An 18821-nucleotide genomic window follows, 5' to 3' on the forward strand; every position below is an offset into this window, starting at 1 on the left:
GTAATCCAAGGACGCTGAGTTAAGAGGGGCAATTTCCCCTCCCTCTCACAAATTATCCCTGGATGCTTCTGGCAGGTAAGACAAAATATATCCCACCAAAGGGGTATTGCTCAGACCCATGGAGACATATCTTTGGATTTTATTTTTACTCTAAGTAGACTGTTGAGGGAATCTCTAACACCCTGGAGACTACCCAGGGGACCCAGGATGAAGAAAGCAAGGTGACAGTGACTAAGTGTGCACTGCATGCCAGACGAGGTATCACATGTACAGATGTGTGATCCCAGGCGCGACCAAATGGAGCTACTCCCCAAATACTAAAATAATACATACATGTAATTATACCTAAGATGCTATTCTGGGACATTTTTTCTTCTTCTTTATTCTTTCCCACACTTCCCAAGTCTTCTCCAGTGACTGGATTGTTTCTATAATCAGAAAGTGTACTGTTAAAATAATAACAATAGGGCTTCCCTGGTGACGCAGTGGTTGGGAGTCCGCCTGCCGATGCAGGGGACACGGGTTCGTGCCCCAGTCTGGGAGGATCCCGCATGCCGCGGAGCGGCTGGGCCCGTGAGCCATGGCCGCTGAGTCTGCGCGTCGTCTGGAGCCCGTGCTCCGCAACGGGAGAGGCCACGGCAGTGAGAGGCCCGCGTGCCGCAAAAAAAAAAAAAAACAATAATGAGACAAGTCTTCCCAATGCAGGTGGAATCCTGGGTCCCTATACTGAAAACGGAAGCCAAAACATGGCTATTTCAGTTGACATCAGAGTCACCTGACATTTGAAAAACTTCAAACCCACTTCACACACTCAGGACACACTGTAAGAGCTTTCCCTGTGCTAAGCAGTGCTAAGTCCTGAGAATATCAAGTTAGAAAGGACGTCACGTCCTACGGGGAGGAGAAACTGAAACGGGCAATGAATAAAAATTATCAGTGGTTAAAGAATCCCGTTTTCAATTAAATCATCTCCAAGGTTCCTTTTAGCCGAAACACTTCATGATTCTAATGCAAGGAAAAGTATGATGACTGTTCTAGGAGAGGAGTAATCCGAAGGCTGTTTAGAGAACAGGAGAGGAAGAGATTAAGTTAGATTATGACACGGGGAGAGGGGTTGGCAGTGGTTTCCTGGAGAAGGCCACAGAGATATTAGAGCCAGATTTGGGGGGGGTCGTATTATTTATTCGAAATCCAGGGCATGTTTGGCAGTTGCAGTGCATCGACCGAAATACAGTTAGTTCAAGTTGCCGGATCTTTGATTTCACCGTTGTACAGGATTACACTGCAAACGCAACGTAACCTGCGGAAACTTCCAGGCTCCCCCACAAGCTCCTGCCGCCATCCTGAGGAACCCCTACACCTGGTCGCCCCTGGTCGCCGTCTGGCTGCGGTGCGGGGAGGTGGCCTCTGGGCTGGGCATCCAGTGACTTGGGCTCCTCGCTGCCCCAGGACACTGGCACGCGCACCTTCACGTGGCGGCAGCCCCGCTCCTGCGCCGCTGCTTCTCATCTCCTGCGGGCCCGTTTCGCGTCCCCCAGCACCTGCAGCTCCTCTGGCCTCCTCCGTTGCCACCCAGCGCCAGGGTGTCCGTGCGGCCCCAGGCCCGAGTCCGCCCAGCCTCTCATCCCCAATGGCGACCACGCCTAGAGCCGGATTTTAAAGGATGAGTAGGATTTAAATAAGTAGACAGAGAGAGAGAGGTGAGAGATGAAAAGAAGTAAGAAAGGCCCATGAGCAAAGGATGCTGGGTCAGTTCAGGAAACAGCAAGTAACTATTGAATAAAAAAAAAAAATCTTTGTTGGGTATTTACTGTGGGCAGACCCTGCATTCAGCATGAAGGATGCAGAGAACGTGTTTGATGAGACAAGACTCCTGCTCTCAACACCCCACCCCCATCCACAGGGGATGGGAAATGGGCCATGAGCTTTCAGAGGGCAAGAATCTGGTCTAGCTCTCTCCCTGCTACATGGGAGGTGCTCTGTTTGATTAACAAAGGGACGGATGTGCAGACACACAACACACACACTCATGATAAAAGATGCAGGCCTGCTACCCAGGCCACTCGACTCTTATCAGGGTTTAGGACAGCACAAGCTTCCTGGGCTGAGGTTAAGTGGCATGACCTGGACCGGAAGCCAAGACGGCAGGTAAGGAGGGGATGCTTAGACAGCAGAACCAATATGGAAGTCCTGACAAAAGGGAACGTTTGTCATATTATGAGAATTAAGAATCCCACAAACACAGCAGTTGACCATGCTCCAAAGCTGTTAGTGAGTCACAGTGTGGGACAGTGAGAAGGACACTGTCCTGAAGTCAAGACAGCCAGAATCCAACTAAGGCTCAGTCAACACTCCCGTGGGACACTAAGCAAAGCATGGGACCTGCCCTGTACGAGGCATCTGCCATGCACTAGCTCTTGGCATACTTTGGCCTCCCTGGATCAGTACAGCAACTCTGAGTGGCAGGTATTATTGCTCCTAATTAGAGACGGAGAGAGTAAGATTAAAAAATTTACCCATGATCACACATCGAAGAGGGGGTACGGTTGGAATTCCAACTCAGATCTCTCCCCAAAGCCCACCTTCTTCACACACCTGCTCCTCATGTGATAAGAAGTAATAAGCTTAGCTAGGGACCCACCAGCCTGTGGCAAGATTTCCAAATATGGGAGCTGCCTAAGCCCTCCCCTCCACATCTCTATAACGCTATGTGATGTAGACGACTAGGAGTCATAGAATTGCCTCTAACAAGATCCCATTGTGGAGAGACGTTTCTTTCAGTAAGAAAGGAAGGAAATGCCTTTCCTAAGAAATTTCTAGTTTAAAGTACACACACATACACACACACACACACACACACACGCACGCACAGACACACACACACCCTATGGCAATCAGGTTAAAAATGCAGACTGAGGGGTCATTTGCAATCCTGAACTTGGAGGCAGATGAACCCCAATGTGATAAGCAGAGAAACAATGTGAAACAGTCACGTGCTAGTCCAGGCAGTGGGGTTGCCACCTGTCCCCAATAGTTAGCTATTGAACCCAGCTGTGACCTCCACTCTACAAAACCCCAGCTCTGCGATGCTGGGCTTTAACCCGGGGCTCAGAAAGCAGCAGCCTCCCCTCTCTCTCTGGTCTATCCTGACAGCATTACTCATCAGCGGACTCTTCTGGAGGGCTGCAAACAGGGCAGGTAGGCTGGACAATAAAAGCCCTCCTACAACGGGCTTCGCGGGTGGCACAGTGGTTAAGAATCCACCTGCCAATGCAGGCGACACGGGTTCGATCCCTGGCCCGGGAAGATTGCATATGCCGCGGAGCAAGGAAGCCCATGTGCCAGAACTACTGAGCCTGCGCTCTAGAGCTCGCGAGCCACAACTACTGAAGCCCGTGCGCCACAGCTACTGAGCCCGTGTGCCACAACTACTGAAGCCCATGCGCCTAGAGCCTGTGCTCCGCAACAAGAGAAGCCACTGCAATGCGAAGTCCGTGCACCGCAACCAAGAGCAGCCCCCGCTCGCGCAACTAGAGAAAGCCTGCAAACGGCAACGAAAACCCAACACAGCCAAATATAAAAACAAAGAAATAAATTTATATTAAAAAACCCTCCTACGAATCTTGAAAATAACCCCGCCTTATGTCTTGTGACGTCTAGTTGTCACAAGGCACAAGAGATTTTTCACATATATGGTCTCACATGATTCGTTCTCCCTTTGAGTTACAAAATCACATGTTACTATCACATGTTCCACGAGCAAGTCGATGCCGAGAGAGGGTACAAAATACGACCCAGGGAATAAGCTAGGAAATGACCGAGCTGGGATCGAACCTATGTTTTCCTACTCCCAATCTTAACTTCAGCTCATCCAGTCATGGCCAGAGACACATCCTCTGGCCAGCCCTCTCACCCCAACCCCTTTCCTTCCACTCTGGGTCAGCAGGACGATCACCGCTGCGTAGACACTGTTGAATCAAAGCCCTCCTCTCCTCTTCCAGGAAAGAAAAGTATGTGCCTATCTGAAGTCAAGCGGTCTTAGGTGAGGGCTAAGAGTGTACCTGCCCAATCATGCAGCACATCTGTTTACATGGCAGTCAGCGAACCACATCTGGCTTCTGAGACTTTTAACCTCCACAGACAACCTTTCACTCTGCTAGAATCATGGCTCATTTGCTAATTAAAGGGTATTATGCACACCAGCTAAGAACTTGGAATAAGGACGCGTATGCGAAAGCATTAGCCCTGGAGATGGCACTAGGTATGCTTTGCAGAAAAAGAAAACCAGGAAAAATGATCCACCTGGGGCAGCCCCTCCCCACACTTCACTCTCTAATAAGCTAGCCACAGCTCATAGGGAAGGAAGCCACCCAGCATAGGACAAACCCAGGGAGAGCCCAGTAAATTAACCAAAGGGAGAGGGATACGCAGTAGAGAGAATGAATGAGAGAGAAAGCTGGTGAGCCAACTTCTCCCATAACCACCTGTGAGGTCTCGCTCTCCTCCGGTGCACCCCAGGCCAAGGACAAGCACACCTGCACCCCAGGCCAAGGAGCCAGGGTGACAAGGTCTTGGAATGAACTTGGCATCATGTCCGCGCCTTGTAGCATGGCTGCTCATTGCAATCAACGGGTGAAAAAGATCAGCCTCCTGCCTGGAGTATGCGCCAGGTTTCCTAGAGTGGGTGCCCTTTTGGACACTCTCCTGAACAGCTTGGCAATCCAGCCCTGAGACCCATCCCCTTTTCAATGCTAGAGGAGGTCATCCATTGAGAGTCAGTCTAAGGAGGGACACTCAACCAAATCAGTCTTGAACCTGGTAAGGATGGCAGATAATGACATGACACTTACTAAGTAATAAATTGTGTCCACAGGCAGCTTCATTATTTAAGAGACAACCTGGAAAGGTCAAAGGGTTGGGTCAGGTTTTACAGCCTGATCTTTGGCCTCTTGGGACCCCAGGGACCGAAATGATAGGCTAAGTACAAAACTGCAGTCTGGGATCAAAGAACCTTTACTTCTAAGTGGAACTTGGTCATGAATTGAGAGGAAGCCACTAGGTGGACATGTGGTTATGAGGATGCTTGAGAACTTGGTCCAGGGTCTGCTACCAACTGCAGTTGCTCTCGGTGCCACCTTCTCTCTCTCTCTGCTGTCTGCATGTTCCATGTGTGTTTCTGAACTGCGTGGTGCAGTGGTGAAGCGGAGCGTTGCCACGGCACTAGAAAGCACGGGGTGGATACAGGGATAGTTTCAGCCTCCAAGAATGAGGCTTTTTCCCCAACTCTCCCCAAGCCACCCAAGACATTGTGCGTGACATGTTTTCGGATCCTGTTTGCTCCATTTAGAAAGGCTTCCAGGACTGCTGGTCCCTTCCCCCCAGCTCAGACCTGCTTCCTCTTTACCATACATACACCACAGCCTGATCTTGCTGGGCTCTTTTGCATGGATAATACAAAACAACTCCCCCAGGAAAGAGAGCTCCAGGGGATGCCAGAGGCAATGAGCCCTCCCCAGCCCCGCGCCCCACCCCCACCCACCCCCAGGCACTCTTGGCTTTTTCAGAATCAGAGACAGCGCACAGCAAGCATAGAGGCTGTGTGCAGAGACTGGTTGTAGCATTAAAAGAAACTCAGAGCAAGAGTCTGGTAGGCAGTGGCCCTGAGAGCCGGCGGGGAGTGGATGCACCACAGAGAAAGGTAGAGCATGTCTTAATTAGGCAGAGGACCTCAGACAAGAGCTGACAACAGAGTCCAGTCTCTTTGCAATTGCAGTACCTGCCACCCCGAAATTACAACTGCAATTTGGCTCAAGGCTCTGAGACTCAAAAGCTCTCGGTTCTCCCTTAAGGCGGCTTTGGGAGAAGCGGCCACACTGGGCTTCCGGAGGGTCCCACAGCACTTGATGTCCCAGACCCTCCTGGGAGCAAGGAGGTGTGGGCAGCTGCAGCCAGACCTGTTATGCCAAGTTCTGCCCAGCAGCCCACTAATTAGGCAGACACAGAACCCTGGCAGCCACAGCTCTCCTCCCATTCTTCCCCTGCCCCTCTAGGAAGCCCCGTCCCGAATGGGATCCACCTCCCCCTCCGCTTTTCCTCTTTACTCAGCTCCACTCTCCTCCTCCAGGCTTGCGGATCTCACAGCTGCTCGCCCCCTCCCCACACCACCCCTCTGTATCCACGTATCCACGTTGTTAAGGGATCATCATACAGACAGCAAACGAGCCTTTGAGTTTCAAGCTGAAACTCGCAGACCAGCCAGCCTGCAACGTTTCACCCTCCCAGACATCTCACTGCCCGTCCTGTGCATGGGTCTCCACAAAGACCCTCCTCTTTGGCCCAGGGACCCTGAACATCTCTTTGTTTTTGACCTGCCAGCAGACCAGACAGAGACCCGGGGTTCCCCTGGCCTCTCCTCTCCCCGCACGGAGCTCAGAATCCACACAGGAAAAGGAAGGAAAGAGACTTCCACACCTTTGCAGCATCACCTGCTCCAGCAAGCTCCCAAAGCCACTGGAACTATCCAGGCTGCCTGGTGCCCCCCCACCCCCTTTCCTGGCAGCTTTAAGCTCCAGCCCAGCCCACAGGATGCTGTGCCTGATGCCACTTCCGAGCAGAGAGAGAGAGAGAGAGAGAGAAAATGCCACCTCGTCAATGACAAGCTGTTCCAATCACACAGCTCAGACACCAAGTGCCCTGGACCACGGACGGCTCAGGCCTCCTCCCTCTGGGTGGGTGGAAGGCAACTCAGCACCTCTAGGGTAACGATCCGCCACCACGGCCAGGCCCCCCCTGCTCGCCCCGCACATCTGACCAGACAGGAGTGCTCCAACCCAGCAGGCAGACCTCTCCGACCAGTCCCAACAACTCTGGCCAACTACGTTCTTGGCCTTCAACTGAGACACTGCTCTCTCTCCTGCTCCAAAGCACAGAGAGACCTCGAACCAAGCCGGAGACCGCCAGCGTGGCAGTTCTCAAAAGGACTGAGCGCAAAAATGAGCTGAAAGCCAAGTACTCACTGTGGTGAAGTCCTGGTGGCCACACTCCTGCCCTTTGAACTTGCAGTAGAGCATCATATCCTTCAGGTCATGGCCCACGCGGTGCAGGAACTCCAACATGCTGAACTGCTTGGGTCTGTAGTGCTTGAAGTTGGCCTTTTGCCGCAGGGCCTCCAGCACCATGGGGTCAGCCAGGTGCGGGTCCGGGATCTGCAGGTTGACGTCCAACAGGGCGAGCAGCTCCCCGGCGTGGTACAGATCATTGGTGGTGAGCCTGGAGAAGCGGAAGCCGTTGAGGTTACAGAGGGTCACGGCTGGGAAGACCAGGCTTTGGGCCACCACCTCATCTACCTTGGTGACGTGCTGGTAAGAGAAGTAGTAGGACACCCTCTCAGAGCTCTCCACCAGCAGCAGGCCCAGAGAGCCCACGAAGGCCATGGCCCAGAGCACACGCCGGATGGTCAGCGGCCCGTACACGAAGATGTGGCGGATGCCGTGGAGGGTGGAGGTGTTGGCGAAGATCTGGATGCTAGAGGGCTGCAGGCTACCCTCGCTGGGGCTCTCCTTGAGGTCCATGGGGACCCTGTGCAGTTCCGCAACTGGCTTCAGGTTGATCAGATTTCAGGGAAGAGTTCCCAGTCCTCGGGCTCTGCTTAAACCTTGACGTTCAAAGGAGGGAAGGAAAGGCAAGCATCAGGCCAGGTGCCGTGAGTTTATCCTGAGAGCCCAGCCGCACGCTGCCAGGGGTGAGTGTTTATATAAAACCCATTCAAACTCTAGCTCCTGATTTTGTCCAGGCGATAAGGAAGGCTGGTTTTATTTAGGGAGACACCAAGGTGATGTGGAAGAGATGTGGGTGGGAAGGGAGAGCTTAGCCAATGGAAATAAAGTCCTCCCCCCTACACACGCCACTAGAGACAAGATTAAAAGCGAGAGCGAGGGAGAAAATGCTTAAAACAAGTCGCTCAGCAGCTCGGAGCCTGTTAACCAGTGCGTAATGCCCCGCGTTAACCATCCTGGGGATGTCAGGGCGGCCACGCTGATGCACTGCGGCCGGGCGCAGCGGCCGAGCTTCAGAGCCGCTGCCGCCGCCGCGGCTCTGGTCCTCTCCTCTCCCCGTACTGTTTTGGACTCCGGATTCCGTTTCTCGCCGCCGGCCTCCGTCCCTCCTCTCCTACCTCCTCCTCCTCAAGGGCCCCTTTTTTTGGGCAGAATTCCAAAGGCAGGCGGGCCGCGGCTAGCGCCTCGGAGAGGCGGTAGCGCGCGGCCGCGGAGAGGCGAGGACCGGGAGGCTGGGAAGGATGCTGGAGGTTCGGAAAGGGACGCGTCTCTCCCCGCCCACCCGAGGAAAAGCGAGGACCCAGAGGGCACCGAGCGAGCCAGCCTCCCTCAGCCCCTCCTCCACCATCCTGCTGGGGGCTGGGAGAGGGCAGGCGTGGCAGGGGTGTGGCGGGGGGCGGGGGTGTTGCGGGGGGGGGCGCTGCTGGGGGCGGGGGACCGGCGAAAGTTTCTTTTTGGTCTTTTTTGGAGGGAGCTAGTGGGGGCTTCTCGCCCAAGGTGGGGAACCAGCCCTGGGAGTGAGGACTTGACCCCCGCCCCCGTAGATGGCAGGAAGGCACTTGGTAAACTCCCAGGAGCCGGGTATGGGGGTGAAGGCAGCATTCCTTCGCACCAATATTTGCTCCCGGGTCAGGCTCAGCCTGGGGCCTCCGGACGGGAGACGCTGGAAGCGGGGAAGGAAGGGAGCTGTAAAAAACCACAGTGCCTCTGCTGCCGGCGGGAAGGGGACATTCCAGGGAATGAGGTGCCCCGGACAGAAGCCGAAGAGCCAGACGCCCCTAGGAGACCAGACGAGGAGCAACGTGTAGCCCCACCCCCCGACAGAGCTGTCAGGAGGTTCTGCATCTGAAAGAGAAAGACAGCTGGGGTTCGAGGTAAGGCTGGATGCCTTCCCTTTGGGCTGTGCGTGTGTGTGTTCTGCCCCAGGATTTGCCAGATGGAAACACAGCTGGAGCTATAGGTGGGAGAGAGGGATTGGGCTTTCAGCCACCTACCTCCTTTTTCCTGAAAATCCACTGGAAGTCAGCTCCTGCTAGCAGGTGGGTGTGGCTTGCCCTGTGCCAGGGATCAAATGGCTGGAACCTATAGAATCAATGATGCTAAATCCCCTTCAGGAGGAAAGGAACAGAAAGTCCCAGTGGCCAACCCAGTGCACACTCCCAGTCTGGGGCAGAGCCACATGGAGGCGCCTTGCTGAGCCAACCTGGTGTCCCCAGGGCATGCCCAGCTTAAATAACACTCCTTGAGAAGAAGGCAGTTTAGGGAATGTCCCTCTTGGTTTGTATCTACTCTGAAATGTTTCTCTATCCCATCTGCCCTCTCGCTAAACCAGAGCCAAACCAGGAACAGTGTCCAGATGCACATTAAATGAGTGGTTTACTGATCCTGGGAGCTCAAAGAGCAGAAGCGTCCTGAATTAGCAAAATGACAGAGGCCAGTTAACCTCATGTGTGTGTCATCCCAGAGGTCCCAAATCCCTACCTTAAGGCTGCCTAGATGGGGATGGCGTTTTCAAAACAGGGGTGCCAAAATTAACTAAGACTCTACCCTGTCAGGATCGGGTGAAGATGCCTGATTTCACTTAATGCTTTCAACCACCTTGACAGGTGTGTGTTATTACCCCAAGTATACACACGAGGAAATGGAGGTTCACGAGAGTAAAGTCACAGCTCATAAGTCACGGAGCTGGGACTTGAACTCAGGCACGTTTGCCTCCAAAACAGAGGCTGAAAAGCAAAGCCAAGACACTCCTTCCCAAATTTAGGAAGAGGACAAACATTTCCACCCCACTTCCCCCAACACACAAACACAAACTCACAACTCACCTTATACTACACACAGGCCAGCTCCTCCTTCCGCAGACGTGAAGCAGCCCTCCTCTTCCTCTCCACCAAGCCACATCCCTGGTGTCCATGTTTCTCACAGTGCCAGGCACTCCTCCTACAGGAAGACTTCCCTGATGCTCCTTTGCAGTCTTTGGCTCATCAGCCTTTTCAACAAGTCCGTGGATCTCTAACTCCATACCAGACACTCCGTTGGTTTTGGGGAAACAAAGAGGAATGGGACACATTTCCCACCCTTGATAACTCAGGGTTCAGTGGGGCTGGAGCCAGTGTACGTTTGCAAACTGGCCCTGTACACACAGAAGGCAGGGAGAGACCGAAGAAAAAGGCAGCCGCTCCAGGTTGGTCGGTGGCAGGTTAAATAAGCAAGAGAACTTACACACGAGGTTAGTCTTGGGCGCTGTGAGCGGAGTAAATCTCTGCACCCACCACCCAATTGTAGAAGTTGGTACAGAGGCCTTAAGTGGGCTCAGGCACATATACCATCCAGATGGTCTCAGCACCACCTTACTCTCTCGAGGCTGTGCCCTTAAGCAGCTTCTAGCTTGGGGAACGCACACTCCAAAGACAGGGAAGGCGAGGAAACTCTGATTGCCCTGGCCGCGTCCTCTTGATGACCTCCCCCAAGACTCCGCCCCTCCTCGTGACCCGCTCTAGTTTGCACCGCGCCCCTCCCTCCTCTGAAACGTTCCCGGGAAAGGTCAGCCCGGGTTTCACTAACATGGAGCTCGTTAGATGGTTATCTGGCTACGTTGGAGGCAGATGCCTCAGCAACAATACAAGCGCATGCAAGAGAAGCACGGGTTAAGACAATAATTCCCCAAATCCGTGGCAGCTTCTCCCACCAAGAGCCGCCTGTTCAGAACCACTGATTTATAAGTCTCCTAGGCTGGGGGCCGGAACACTTAGGGCATCCACTTGTGGCCTTGTGTGATTTAGTGAAGCCAGCACAGTAGCAGACAGAAGACTCACCAGGTATGAACACACAACATTCTGCTTGGCTAATGACACAGGTGCCTCCTGACGAGGCAGTGATGATGTCCAAGTCCATCCTTTGTTGGAGGCCAGCTTTTCTCATTAGAGACATGTCAGTGTTCAGTAAGGACAGCCTTTGTTGGCCTTCATTCAGGGCTTGCTGGGGGATTTAATAAGGGCCTCCGTGTGTGCTACAGTGTCCTCCAGGCTGATGGAGGAGACAAAGATGGCGGCCAAATGATGGTACCGGTGGGAAACAGAACGTGTGTCCCGGGCCTCGAGGAGAGGGAGGTGGCAGCTTTAGGAACTTGACCTGGTTGTGCGCACCATTCATCTTGGCCAGGGGAGGCAGGACTGTCAGGTGTGAGGAGATGGACTGGGGGCGGGACAGGCCAGACCAGGACCCCACCTTTTCCCCTCAAAGCTGTGTGTTTCATTCCAGGTCTAGTGTGTTTCCACAGGCTCAGCCTGCAGCAGGACAACGGGATCCCAGTGGAGACTGAGTAGCTCTTCCTTACCCAGGGGTGCAAAGCAATCCACCCATCCCGATGGGATGTCCCATTGCAAATTCCAGTAGATGAAGCCTCTCCCAGGCGTGACGGGGTTTGGTATTCTCAGCAGCACAGCAAGCTAATCCACGGTGAGAGTCCGGGCAATGGGTTGTTTCCCACCATTTCCATATCTTTACGGGATCGGGTGCCTCGGCAGGGGTCCCCAGTGTGGTATATGGGGCAACAGGCCCTTACCTGACCAAGGTGGTGCTACCTGTTAGTAATTTTATCTGCTGCTTTAATATCCCATTTTTCCTTTCTACTGACCCTGCTGCTTGCAGGGTATAGGGGAGAAGGACCCCTCATTCACTGTTATTTCTTTTGCCCCATCTTGTACACCATGACCTTTGCAGTGTGACCCCCATCACTATCTATTCAATGACGGTATCCATCCACGGTACTCAGCCTCTCTAAGCTCCCCCGGTGGTGGCAGCCTGGTTTGCACAGTCACAGGGGAAAGCTTGGGTTAAGCGAGACGCAGTGTCCACACAAACCAGGGCAAATTTAGAACCGTCACTCACCAGGAGGGGGCAAATATAATCAATGTGCCAATCTCTCGCCACTGGGTACTCCAGTGGACGGCCCCACTCTCCTTCGGCAGTTGCCTTGAGCATTGTTTAGAACACATAGGACAGACATGCTGTTACTACATTTGCCAAATCACTGTATTTCGAGGGCAACCCGGTGTCCTTGGCAACACACCATCCCACCGGAGCACCACGTGTCCTCTCTTCCTATGCACCCAATCCGCTGTATCTGCTGAAGGGTCAGTTGCTACGGCTTGTACCCAAGCTAGGGCATCAGCTTCCTGATTACCAGGTGTCAGTGCCTCCCGAGTCGGGACATGGAAACAGTGAGGACGGCCTCAGGCTCTTGCAGGTGAACCCAAATGTCTTTTCGCCTATCCTGACCCCACGGGGGCTTATTCATGATCATCTACCCCTAGGCTTCCCTTTGTCCAAGCCTTAGAACAGCCTGACCATCAGTGCAAAGGGTTAACAGCCAGGGCTCATGAGTGGTCACCAGCCAAATCACTTGGAGTTCAGCCCTCTGGCTGCTGTGGTTCGTTCCTGTTTCCAGGCGTCTATGTACAAGGCATCAGAGGGAATTTCTCCCACTCCCTCCCTACAGGCCACAGGAATAACGGCAGGTGCATTTGGAGAATGTACTTTCTCTACAGGGCCTAGGAGCACCTACCTTTCTAGAGACAGTGGGCTGGTGGACAGTGTACTCCCCTGCTACCAATATATGTGTCACTTAGTCACAGTTGGGGTTTGAGCCGAGACAAGTGTGTAGATGGAACGTATTCTCAACCTACCCCTTGATAGGAAGGGAAGTTCTTACCAGGATGTGCTGTTCCTTTGTGAGACTCAACCCAGAGGAGCACTGTGGACCCTGCCAGGACCTGTTGTTTTATAGGAGTATATTGGGTTTCTGCCCCCTCCCAGAGCTGGGACCAAAATCCTAGAGGTTCTCTCTCCTTCTGCTGTCTTTGCTGCAGTACCCAGTCATACCTCTAGGAGTCCCAGACACATCTAACTCAGTTGATAGCCCTGCTCCAGAGATGCCCGGAACTTTCACCTGCTTCACTAGCATTTTTGCCTTCTCAGAGGCGGCTCACTCATCTGATCCCCAGTCCCACACTTTGCCAGGCGGTATAAGGGACAGGTGGGGGAAAAAAGTCCTCCCAAACCCCCAAATCCCTACAAAGGCTGGTGTCTCTTGCATGTTCTTAGAGGTTGGATGGGCTTGCACCTTGTTAATCATAGCTCCTGGGACAACACATCTTACCCAACCAAACGACTGTCAAAAACCTCATGGTAGTGCCTGGCCTTGAATGTTTTTGTGGATTCACTGCCCATCCTCTCCTCACAGATGTTCCAGCAAAGTCTGCAGAGGGACCCTGCTTCAGAGGCAAGTCTTCACATGTTAACATTCTATCGTCAACATAATGGATCCATTTTACTGATGTGAGGAAGGAAAACAGGGACAGGTCTCGGGCTACCATCCATGACATGTGGTGGGCCGTACAGTAGCCTGGGGAAGCCCTTGAAAGGTCCACTGTTGCCCCTCCCACGTGAGGGCAAATTGATCTCAGTTATCAGAAACCTGTACTTATCAGAGTGTTTCATGAATCTTCAAGATGAAACACGTTTGCAGGAACACTTTTGCAAAAGCATCAGAGTAAAACAGTAATTGTCTGTAAATGACAAAAGGCTTTAAAATGGCCATGGTTAAAAGTTTGAGGAGAGTTTGTTATAATGCAATTGACAAGGACGTTCGTTTATTTCTGTGACATATATTTTAAAATTATGGCTGATAATGTTATACCAGGACATATCAGGTTTTTAGGAATTTCATACAAATATACTGTAAAGAAAGTTTAGCATTTACTTATTTGACGGTGCTTCCCATGTAATTTAACGTATTTTTAAAGCCTAATTAGTTTAATATCCCTTTTATAAGGAGAACGAACACATCTTTTGAGATATTCCAGGGGCCATCTGGAAAATTCCAGAGTTCAAAGTCAATAAGAATTCATTTAGAATTTGATTTTTTTAGGAAGTTTGTCAAAAATGTCAAAAGGTTTTAAAATGCTGGATTAAATAGGATCATAGTTCCCTGTGAAACAATACTTAGTTATCCATTTAACCAAAGTGACAATTGAAGACTTCAAAGGCAAATGCAGAAAGTTACATAGTTTACAAAAAAAAAACACTTAGCTGTTTTAATAGAGAAAACTCAGTTTCTTAAGTAATCAAAGATTTAATAAAGATAACATGAAGCACAGGAAATTATTTTGATAAAACACAGAATCTTTGTTTTCTAGGCAGATTATTTAAAAGGGAAAGAAAACCTTTCACAATTCTAAATATTAATCTTCTCTTCACATTAGTCCAAGAAAACTTTGTTCTTCTAGCAGATGAAAGAAAGTTAAGTTTTAGTTTTACATAAATATGCTATTGATATTAAAGCTTATTTTTCTTTAAGCCAATTAAATAGAGCTCTTTTACAAACTAATTTTGGCAATGCACTCCAGAGGTGCAAAAAAAATCACATATATATAACATTTATCCATAGACATACATAAACACGCAGACAGACACGGAGACCCCATGGTTTTCATTCCAAAACTTTAGCCATGGCACAACAATATAAAGCTCACCAGTTTATAAATAACAGTTGAATCCATACGCTGTCTCTGACCGACAGAACACGTTCGGGTTTCCCTCTCAAATGACCAAAGCTTTCTACTGATATTTGTGGAGAAGACTTTTAAAGTTTGTATTTGTCCTTGACAAAAAACCTTACCGAGGATGTGGACTAGATTTGGGGAAAGGGACTTTCTATAGCAGTCTGTATTCTTTTTTTGTTTGTTTGTTTGTTTTTGCGGCAAGCGTGCCTCTCACTGTTGTGGCCTCTCCCGCTGCGGAGCCTGTGCTCAGCGGCCATGGCTCAAGGGCCCAGCCACTCCACGGCATGTGGGATCTTCCCAGACTGGGGCACGAACCCGTGTCCCTTGCATCGGCAGGCGGACTCTCAACCACTGCACCACCGGGGAAGCCCTATAGCAGTCTGTATTCTTAAAAGCCTCTTCTCCCCATCTTTTTTTTTTCAGTCCCAGACAACTGTGAGCATTGTTTACATTTCAAATACATGATGAGATTTACAACTTCGGGACTGAGAAAGAATGCAAGTTTTCTCCTAGGAGTTTTGGGGTCCATTTCTCTATTGTCAGGAGTCTGGGGTAATTACTATTTAAAGTTTTCCTTTGCATTAGGGGTCTGAGGACTCCGGTTCATTGTCAATCATGGTAACATCCTCCCCTTTTATCTATTTATTTTCCCAGGGATTCTACCTCTTACCTAATCAGGCTTTGTCGCAAGTGCTCAGTGTTTAATCTGCCGCAGCAGCTCGTGCCCTCCCAGCTTTGCAAAATAGCACACTAAGTCTCCATCTTATTATTCTGCTCTCCCACCTTGTCTGCAGCCCGAAAGCTAGCAGAGCACTAGATGCCTGCATGTCCTTCTCTGACCTCAGCTCCTCCTCCAACTTTCTAACTTGAGCTTTAGCCACTAGTTGGGTGGGCATCAGAGTCCAGCCAAACTGTCCACAGTAGGGGCCAACGATCCGTTTCTCTTCTTTGTCACAGGGCCCTATGTGCAGTTCATCAGACAAGCACATTAAAGCAGCTGGCATTTCCTGGGTGTCCAGATTTCCCCTGTGGATACCTCTTTTCCAAGACCCATCTCTCTGCTTTCCTGGCTGGCTTGCCAATGGTTGGTTCTCAAACGGCCCCCATACATGGAGGGCAACGAGAGACCAAGGAAAGAGTCAGCCACTCCCAATTGGTCGGTGGCAGGTGTAATAAGCAAGGGAAGGCTTATTGGGGGGGCTGCAAGATGAGTAGATCTCCACTCCCACCTGCCAAATCTTAACAGTTTATATAGAAGCCTTAACTGAGTTGAGTCACACCACCTCACTCTCTCAAGGTTGCACCCTTGAAATAGCGCCTAGTATGGGAATGGTGGGTGAAATGGACCTTCCAAGGACAGGGAATCTCTAATTGCCTGGGTCTAGCTGATTGAGTCAACCAGCAGTTACGTCTTCTCAGTGACCTCTTACAACAGGTAGAGAGACACAAGTCCCAGTATAATACACACGGTCCCTTCTCTACAGCAAGGAGAGCAAGGGAAATGGGTTCCTTGTCTAGCAATGCCCAGCTGGAAAACAAGTTCCTCCATCCCCCCCCATGTTCCTTCCACCCCCAACCTTACCTGTGCTGCCTTCCACCCTCTGTCCCCACAGCTCAGATCTGCTTCTCCCCTTGAAACCTCTTCTCTTCACACAATTATATTTTCTCTCAGTTCACACCCCACACTTGCTTTCTCTTGTGTGCAGAAATGGATCTCCAAGCTGTTCTAATTAACCTCTCCCCCATTAAAACATGTGCACCTGTTAAAATCCCCACCGGTGTGTTTTGACCACTACAGACATAACACGGCTGCACAACATGGCAGAGTCATGCAGTCACCCTGAATTTGAATCTCCAATCTCCTGTGCCTCTTATTGTTCTGTAACTTTGGGGAAGTGACTAAAACTTTCTGGACTTCAGTTTCCCCACCTCCAGAATGGTGAGAATTATAATGGCTCCCTCATAGCATCTCTTGTGCAAATGAAATGAAATACAGCTTAAAAAGTCTCTGATACAATTTAGACACTTAGCGATTGGCTCTTGATGATTATTCAAGGAAGGTTCTTTCCATGTGGGTGTTCCCTTCCAGGTGACTGGGGGACCATTTAGAGCCCTTGTAAGTGTCATTTTCCCAGAACACTACATACCTGAGGGTATCACCATCCCTACCAGTAAGTCAGAGTGATAGAGATCCTTCCTGGTCCTCATTCTGTTCTGCTTCTTCTTCATGCCCTCAAGTTCCTCTCAACGTCTTCTGAAATGGCTCTTGACCAAAGTTTTCCCAAACGGCCTAGGCATTTGGGGGTAAGGTGGGAGGATCAGGGAGAATGGCCATGATGGTGCATTTCATTACCAAGCATTTGGCTCTGTACTTGACACTGTGTGGATGTTATCAATAACAGTGAGAGAGCGGTACTCCCAAAGCCCATTTTACAGATGAGAAAGCCTAGGACGCAGAGGAGAGCTACCTTGCCCAGAGTCTCACAGCTAAAACATGGCAGAGCTGATAATCAAACCCAGGAATGTCTGAATCTAAAAGATAATGTTCCACGTCCCTAATAAAAAATGCTTCCACAAGGTCTCAATAATGCAGACCAACATGGTGCCAGCTTTGAATATGAAGCATCTAAATTATAGAATATCCTTCAAGAAGTACCGCTGCACAGTTTCCTGGCATATATAGGAATTCAACTTGATGGCTAATAGAATGTTGCTACATAGCTCTTGTTAAACACCCTCTTTAATAGATAAGACTCCTTTGCAATTAGCGGTCTGGTTTATATACAAACATCAGATAGTCCAGGATCCTTAAAAATGCTTTTGTGTTGTTCAGTTGGTTAAGGATTTCCGTCTTCTGATTTACAAGGCCTATTCACTTAGCACTCTGGGGTGTGTAGAGGTACAAGGGGATGGGGTTTAGACTGGGTGTATGTGGCCCAGACTTTCATGCTCTCCCTTAGTTTTGTGTAATAATGGTCTTTTTGATGCAGGCAAAATAAGTATGACTAAACACTAAAAAAATTTCCCAGATAAATTTATTTGCAAATAAAATAATTTAACTCCCTAATAGACAATGTGCCCAGATTTTTGTTGTGGTAAATGTATTCACTTATAAGTGAATAAATGAACGCATGGATGTATTCACTTGTAAGTGAATAAACGAACGCATGGATGAATTCACTTTCTTTGGCATTGAGGCTGCTTTACCGAGATGCAAGGAGAGGGACCCCTTCCTAACCCTGGGGAACCTGGGCCCTGTCCAGAGCCCAGAGCCTGGAGCCCGAGGAAGGGGAAGGGACAAAGTCCCACCCCCCCAAACCCCCACCCCTCACCCCCACCACCACCCCGGCCTCCAGTCTCCTGCAAATAGTGACAGGAGGAGGGTTAGGAAGCTGAGATCTACAATCAGCTTGAATGCTGATTTGCTACTTAACGTTTGCTAGATACAAGTTGCTGCCACCATCACTCCCTAACTGAAAAAAAAGAGATGCATTCCTTTCTAATATACAGATGGCATTATTAATTATTATTTCAAACTCAGAGGGGCCTCAGTATACAACTTTTTCTCCTGGCAAGCCATTCCCCTAAAGAAAGGGTAAAGATCAATTGTTATAAACCAAAGCATTTTTCTGCTGTTGGTTGGTTTATAAATAAACACCTCATACAACAACTATTCCCATTTAGTTACTTCAGTGTACACTTAGCAAACAATTTGTCATGAAGGGTATACCAGGCAGGGGCATTAAGCAAAGCTGGGCATAAGTGTAGCTTGTTGAGATTTTATTTATAGTTGCTTTATTTTTTTTTTCTTCCGGGTGAAAACTACAGAAGCCAGGGCACACAGAGTGGACTTTGGGGGCTCAGCGGCCAGTTGATCTGAGTCCTGGAATGGATACAACCTGCTGTGTGGCTGTCGGAAAACCAGGTGACATCTCTGTGCTGTTTCTTCATTTGTGCTAAATCACCGCGGAGGCCTCCTCCGGCGCCATCTTCCTCTGCCGCTGCAATTTGACACAAGCCCTGACCAAATCATAAATGCCTAGTTAACGGGATAAAAATGAGTTTGAATCTGGGATTCTGGTCGTTAACCCCATGTCACCATCTGCTGGAGCAGTGGGATGACAGGGCCAGGTGAATTCGAATCACCCAGTGCTTGTTAAACATGCGGATTCTGCAGATTCCTGCTCTGTTCCCCCTCCCA

General features: G+C 50.3%; 1 protein-coding gene across 1 annotated transcript in view; it reads right to left on the reverse strand.

Annotated features, from left to right (window-relative positions):
- ASIC2 (acid sensing ion channel subunit 2) overlaps positions 1-7845 on the reverse strand; it is a 1018342-nt gene extending 1010497 nt beyond the window's left edge. Inside the window, exon 1 of the mRNA XM_029212085.1 lies at positions 7017-7845. Coding sequence (XP_029067918.1) covers positions 7017-7571 — 555 coding nt within the window. The 5' untranslated portion in view covers positions 7572-7845. The remainder of the gene's footprint in view (positions 1-7016) is intronic.
- Between the last annotated feature and the right edge of the window lie 10976 nt (positions 7846-18821).

The sequence above is a fragment of the Monodon monoceros genome, unplaced genomic scaffold (assembly GCF_005190385.1).
Source record: "Monodon monoceros isolate NGI ecotype Baffin Bay Population unplaced genomic scaffold, NGI_Narwhal_1 Super_Scaffold_9, whole genome shotgun sequence".
NCBI classification, from domain to species: domain Eukaryota; kingdom Metazoa; phylum Chordata; class Mammalia; order Artiodactyla; family Monodontidae; genus Monodon; species Monodon monoceros.